Here is a 6,715-nt window from a genome sequence, read left to right as displayed (position 1 = left end):
TGAAGGTGGTGGCTGTAGTGGTGGTTGTAGTTACGGTGCTGGTGCTGCTGGCTGTGATGGTGAAGGTGGTGGCTGTAGTGGTGGTGCCTGTGCTGGTGCTGGTGGAGACCGTGGTTATCGTGATGGTAGTTGCAATGGTGGAGGGGCGGTTATAGTGACGGTGGCTGTGATAGTGGTGATGGGTGGTTACGGTGCTGCTGGTGGTGATGATGCTGGTTGCAGCGGTGGTGGTGATGGGGGTAGTGAAGGTGTTAGTGGTGGAGATGGTGACGGTAGAAGAGTGCTTCTTTTCTGAATCTGTTACTCTGGCACGATCACAGAATCATACAGCATCCCACCCCCTAACTTCCTCTACTTTTCCTGGAAAGAAGGACTTTGAGCATGAGCCCTGTGTTCAATAGAGCCTTCTTTCAGGTGGATGGGAAGCTCCCTATTCAACCAGGATGTGTGCAACTTCTCTGAAGGCTGAGGGTAGGCCATACCGCAGGCGGCAGACCCAGCAGCATGGGAGAGGGAGGGCCTGTGAGTGGGTGTCATGGGGCTGGGAGTGTGTTAGCCCTGTGACAGCCACAGCAGAGAGGGTGGGTGGGGAACTGAGGCATGAGGACCTTCCAGGAACTGCCTGTGGGGAGCTGGCTGGTGCCCCCTCCTAGGAAGCAGCTAAGGTTAGAGACAAGGGTGTGCAGGTAGATGTCGAGCAACTGACTGTCCTAAAGAACATTTTAAAAAGCTCTGATTTGTAGTGTTTGCTGATCCCTGTGGTGTAAATACTCCTGCTATGGATGATTTCAAGCGACTCGTGAGTCATTGAACGCAGAGCTGGGAAGAGACTCACAGTGCACTGTGATTTAGTACCTCCTCCATGCAGCTGTGATAGATGGAAGTAACCTCGACAGCGCAGACAATAGTAAAATGTCGTAAAATAACTGGGCAGTGATGATTTTTGAGTTTTTATTACTTTGATTTTTTTTTTTTTTTTTTTTGAGATGGAGTCTTGCTCTTGTTGTCCGGGCTGGAGTGCAGTGGCGTGATCTCAGCTCACTGTAACCTCTGCCTCCTGGGTTCAAGCCATTCTCCTGCCCAGCCTCCTGAGTAGCTAGGATTACAGGCACCTGCCGCCACATCCAGCTAATTTTTTTTTTCGTACTTTTTAGTAGAGACAGTCTTTTGCCATGTTGGCCAGGCTGGTCTCAAACTCTTGACCTCAAGTGATCTGCCCACCTCGGCCTCCCAAAGTGCTGGGATTACAGGCATGAGCCACTGCACCCGGCCTACTTTGACTGTTAATATAATGTCTTGAATTGCAAGTTTATATAATTTAATTTTTAATTATGGCTGTGTTTAACCACTGGGTGGCAAACTCCCTAAATACCTTCCAGCTGGTTCTTTTTTTTTTTTTTTTTTTTGAGACGGAGTCTCGCTCTGTCACCCAGACTGGAGTGCTGTGGCCAGCTCTCAGCTCACTGCAAGCTCCGCCTCCCAGGTTCACGCCATTCTCCTGCCTCAGCCTCCTGGGTAGCTGGGACTACAGGCGCCACCACGTCGCCCGGCTAGTTTTTTGTAGTTTTTAGTAGAGACGGGGTTTCACTGTGTTAACCAGGATGGTCTCGATCTCCTGACCTCGTGATCCGCCCGTCTCAGCCTCCCAAAGTGCTGGGATTACAGGCTTGAGCCACCGCGCCCGGCCTCCAGCTGGTTCTTGTAAGTGGGAGGAAGCCGGCTACAGCACACCACTGATGCCTGGGCACTGTTGCAGGGGGGACTGGCTGTCGAGCTGGAGCTGATGGGTGCTGGGGGGTTTCTCTCTTCTCTCCAGGCGGATGTTCCCATTCCTGTCATTTACGGTGGCTGGGCTGGAGCCCACTAGCCACTACAGGATGTTTGTGGACGTGGTCTTGGTGGACCAGCACCACTGGCGGTACCAGAGCGGCAAGTGGGTGCAGTGTGGAAAGGCCGAGGGCAGCATGCCAGGTGCGCGACCCCTGGGAGCGGAGGGCTCTGTTTCACTGGGACTGGGCGCCCCCTGGTGGGCCCCTCAAGCCCCTACCCTAATTCCTAGACCTTTAATCCCCCTCCCACTCCATCCCAAGCCATTGCATCCCACCTCTTTCTGGCTTCCTGCTTTGAGTCCTCTGCCCTTCCCTGCCTGGTCCTCCCCCTGCGTCCTTCCTTACGTCCCTCTCGGGACAGGCAAAGCCCTACATCACCAGGGTTCTGTCCTGGGGGGCTGCATGTCAAAGAGGTGAACTGTCCACAGGAAACCGCCTGTACGTCCACCCAGATTCCCCCAACACGGGAGCACACTGGATGCGCCAGGAAGTTTCATTTGGGAAACTAAAGCTCACAAACAACAAGGGGGCGTCCAACAATGTGACCCAGGTAGGACCTGCTCTTCAAAAGGTAGCCTCGCCCTGCTCCCCACCCTGGATCTGAGACCTCCAAGGCCACAAGGGTCCTGGGGGCCAGTTTGGTTCATTTTTTCTTCCTTCCTAATGGAAGGAAGATTCGTTTTTCTTCTGTCCTAAAGGAAGGGTCATTATTCTTCCTTCCTAAACTCTGGCTGTTTCTCACCCACCTTGGGAGGAAGATGAGATGGGATGAAGCTGAATCTTGGACAGGGGTCATATTCGGACCACACAGGCCAACCCAGCCTCAGGGTTTCTTCACCAAATCATGGGTTGCCATTTTGCTCCGGCACCATGAAAGGCACAGAGTTTGGCCCTGTGGTCCCAGGGAATAGATGCCGAGTTTCTCTAGGTTGAACAATCCTGTTAAAAGTGCCCTTGCTGGCTGGGTGCGGTGACTCACACTTATAATCCCAGCACTTTGGGAGGCTGAGGCGGGTGGATCACAAGGTCAGAAGTTCAAGACCAGCCTGGCCAAGATGATGAAACCCCGTCTCTACTAAAAATACAAAATTTAGCCAAGTGTGGTGGTGGGCGCCTATAATCCCAGCTACTCAGGAAGCTGAGGCAGGAGAAGTGCTTGAACCCGGGAGGCAGAGGTTGCAGTGAGCTGAGATCGTGCCACTGCACTCCAGCCTGGGCGACCGAGAGAGGCTCCATGTCAAAAAAAAAAAAAGAGAGAGAGAAGAAAAAAAGTGCCCTTGCCCTAAAAGCCCTGTTTGTGCTGATACCTTGGTCTCAATTGACATCTGGAGGTAGAAGAGGGGGCAAGAGACTAGAATTGGTGCCCCAAAGAGTCCGGACACTGGAGTTGGAAAGCTTGGGGGAAGTTACATGGTGGTAAGGCAGGGGAATGGACAGGATGACCTCAGGGTGTTTGCTAGCCTCATGTGGGGCCAGCTATTGGTGGGGGTGATGGGATCCTTGAAGTCCCTCCTCCCCACCCCTACAACCATCTCGCTCTGTCTACAGATGATTGTGCTCCAGTCCCTCCATAAGTACCAGCCCCGGCTACATATCGTTGAGGTGAATGACGGAGAACCAGAGGCAGCCTGCAATGCTTCCAACACGCATATCTTTACTTTCCAAGAAACCCAGTTCATTGCCGTGACTGCCTACCAGAATGCTGAGGTGAGGGCTGCCTGAGCCCCAGTGGGGAAGAGGGCAGAGTGGGGCCCACCGTCTTCCTTGGGAGGGATTTGGAAAGTTCCCGAACCCCAGACTCAGGACCCAGGTGACTCCATTTCCCTTCTCTCTAGATTACTCAGCTGAAAATTGATAATAACCCCTTTGCCAAAGGATTCCGGGAGAACTTTGAGTCGTAAGTGCTGCTGGGTTCAACTCAGCTTTGGTCCCTCCTGAGACACATCCTCTCCCTGCCCCTGAGAACAGGAGAGTGGGGGGCAGGTGCTAGAGGTGGGCAGGCCAGGGAAGGAGGGGCAGGGAAGGAATGTGTGAAACAGGTAGGCTCACAGGTGACTGGTTCTGCTTGTGACCCGTTTTTTTGCCTTCTATTTTTTTCTAGCATGTACACATCTGTTGACACCAGCATCCCCTCCCCGCCTGGACCCAACTGTCAATTCCTTGGGGGAGATCACTACTCTCCTCTCCTACCCAACCAGTATCCTGTTTCCAGCCGCTTCTACCCCGACCTTCCTGGCCAGGCAAAGGATGTGGTTCCCCAGCCTTACTGGCTGGGGGCCCCCCGGGACCACAGCTATGAGGCTGAGTTTCGAGCAGTCAGCATGAAGCCTGCATTCCTGCCCTCTGCCCCTGGGCCCACCATGTCCTACTACCGAGGCCAGGAGGTCCTGGCACCTGGAGCTGGCTGGCCTGTGGCCCCCCAGTACCCTCCCAAGATGGGCCCGGCCAGCTGGTTCCGCCCCATGCGGACTCTGCCCATGGAACCCAGCCCTGGAAGCTCAGAGGGACGGGGACCAGAGGACCAGGGTCCCCCCTTGGTGTGGACTGAGATCGCCCCCATCCGGCCGGAATCCAGTGATTCAGGACTGGGCGAAGGAGACTCTAAGAGGAGGCGCGTGTCCCCCTATCCTTCCAGTGGTGACAGCTCCTCCCCTGCTGGGGCCCCTTCTCCCTTTGATAAGGAAGCTGAAGGCCAGTTTTATAACTATTTTCCCAACTGAGAAGATGACACGATGAAAGGAATAGAAACAGTGTTATTAGGCTGGAGGATGCCGACTAATTTGGGAAACAGATGAGGGACTGAGAAGGCCCCCGCTCCCTCTGGCCCTTCTCTGTTTAGTAGTTGGTTGGGGAAGTGGGGCTCAAGAAGGATTTTGGGGTTCACCAGATGCTTCCTGGCCCACGATGAAACCTGAGAGGGGTGTCCCCTTGCCCCGTCCTCTGCCCTAACTACAGTCGTTTACCTGGTGCTGCATCTTGCTCTTGGTTTCCAGGTGGAGAAAAGAAGACGAGAAAGTCTTGGACATGAAGGAGTTTTTTGCATCTAGAGGGGTGGGAGGGGTCAGGTGTGGGACATGGGAGCAGGAGACTCCACTTTCTTCCTTTGTACAGTAACTATCAACCTTTTTGTTGGCGTGTGTGTTAATCCCTGATCCAAAAAGAACAAATACACATATTTTATCACCATCAACGAGCCAGGGTCAGGGAAAGGACTCACCTGACTTCGGGCGGCTGGCCTGGGCTTCCCCTGCTCAAACACAGCGGGGATCAGAGAAAGGGGCTGGAAAGGGGCAAATGGCGCATATCTCAAGAAGCGAGATATTGTTTGTGGTGGTTGTGTGTGGGTGTGTGTTTTTTCTTTTTCTTTTTCTTTTTTTTGAATGGGGGAGGCTATTTATTGTACAGAGAGTGGTGTCTGGATATATTTCTTTTGTCTTCATCGCTTTCTGAAAATAAACATAAAACTGTTGAATGTGCCTGCCTCAGTACCAGCATGGGGGGACATGGATGGGGACTCAATTGGGGGCTGTACCCAAGCTGGTGTACCCAAGGTGTTCTGTTGGCTTTCATTTATGGGGAACCTGCTAAAACCCTGAAATGACTCCAGCTGAGTTACAGCAAGGCCACATGTCCTACCTTCAGCACTCAGGGGGATGGTTGATGCTACCTCTTAAGGCATCTTGGGACAGACAGAGAAGCATCCCTTGCCCTGTGTGCACCCTGACCTTGGAAGGAGGGGTGTGAGGGCAAGGCCAAGGGCTGGACTGGGAGCGGAGGTGCAGGGCGCTGTGGGGGGTGGCACTTAATTTGTCTTCGCATTTCTAACAGCCCTCCACCTTTATCTCTAGGGTTATTCAAGGATTAAATAAATAAATAAATAAATAAATAAATAATTAGCCATGTGAAATTACCATTTTTGTATGATATTCCATTATGTGTATGTTTGCTATAATTTACTTATCTATTTTCCTGTTGACAATTTACACATTTTTGTTATGAACAGTTTTTAAAATATTTTTAAATGTATCTTCAGGCACACAAGTACTGAAATTTCTTGAGTCAAGTCTGTATCTGCAAATGGTATGTGAATGTACAATTTAACAGGAGAATGCCAAATTACCAATTTACACTCTCACCAATAATGTACAAGAGAACATGTGGAGTTTCTTTCTTTGTTTCAGCAGTAGTAAGGTTGAGCCTTTCTTCCTATGTTTTCTAATCACAGGTTTGTAAAATGATTTGTTCATATCTTTCGCTCATATTGCTATTAGGGTATTTGTCTTTTTCTCATTGGTTCTGGTTCTTTATACATTCTCGACTTGATATCAACCATTATTTGGTTATTTATATTGCAATTATCTTCCTCTAGATTATTGTTCCTCTTTTCATTTTCTTTAAAGTGGTTTTCTGATGAACAAATTTTGTAGTTTTAATGAAGTTAAATTTAACAATTTTACTTTTTTGTTTGTTTGTTTTAAGAGACAGGGTCTTGTTCCGACACCCAGGCTAGAGTGCAGTGATATCATTACAGCTCACTGCAGCCGCAAACTCCTGACCTCAAGTGATCCTTCCACTCAGCCTCCCCAGTAGTTAGGACTACAGGCATGTGCCACCATGCCTGGCTAATTTAAAATTTTTTTTTGTAGAGATGAGATCTCGCTGTGTCACCCAAGCTGATCTTGAACTCCTGACCTCAAGTGACCCTCTCGCTTTGCCCTCCCAAAGTGTTGATATTACAGTCATGAGCCACCACACCTGGCCAACATTGTATAGTTAGTGCGTTTCCTTGTCTCATTTGAGAAAACTTTTTCTGCTTGTAGGTTAGAAAGATATTCATCTGTATTTTTTTTCCCATAGAATTTGAAGTTTTGCATTTGACATTTAAT

At 50.4% G+C, this 6,715-nt stretch overlaps 1 protein-coding gene across 1 annotated transcript in view; it reads left to right on the top strand.

Annotated features, from left to right (window-relative positions):
- The window catches only part of TBX21 (T-box transcription factor 21), a 14,317-nt gene extending 9,012 nt beyond the window's left edge, over positions 1–5,305 (top strand). The window contains exons 2-6 of the mRNA XM_023204323.2: positions 1,817–1,971; positions 2,258–2,379; positions 3,378–3,536; positions 3,665–3,726; positions 3,931–5,305. Coding sequence (XP_023060091.1) covers positions 1,817–1,971; positions 2,258–2,379; positions 3,378–3,536; positions 3,665–3,726; positions 3,931–4,549 — 1,117 coding nt within the window. The 3' untranslated portion in view covers positions 4,550–5,305. The remainder of the gene's footprint in view (positions 1–1,816; positions 1,972–2,257; positions 2,380–3,377; positions 3,537–3,664; positions 3,727–3,930) is intronic.
- The last annotated feature ends 1,410 nt before the right edge of the window (positions 5,306–6,715 follow it).

Source organism: Piliocolobus tephrosceles, chromosome 16 (genome assembly GCF_002776525.5).
Source record: "Piliocolobus tephrosceles isolate RC106 chromosome 16, ASM277652v3, whole genome shotgun sequence".
Classification (NCBI taxonomy): Eukaryota; Metazoa; Chordata; class Mammalia; order Primates; family Cercopithecidae; genus Piliocolobus; species Piliocolobus tephrosceles.
The sequence above is the reverse complement of the archived record's forward strand: the minus strand, read 5'-3'. Positions and strand labels throughout refer to the sequence as shown.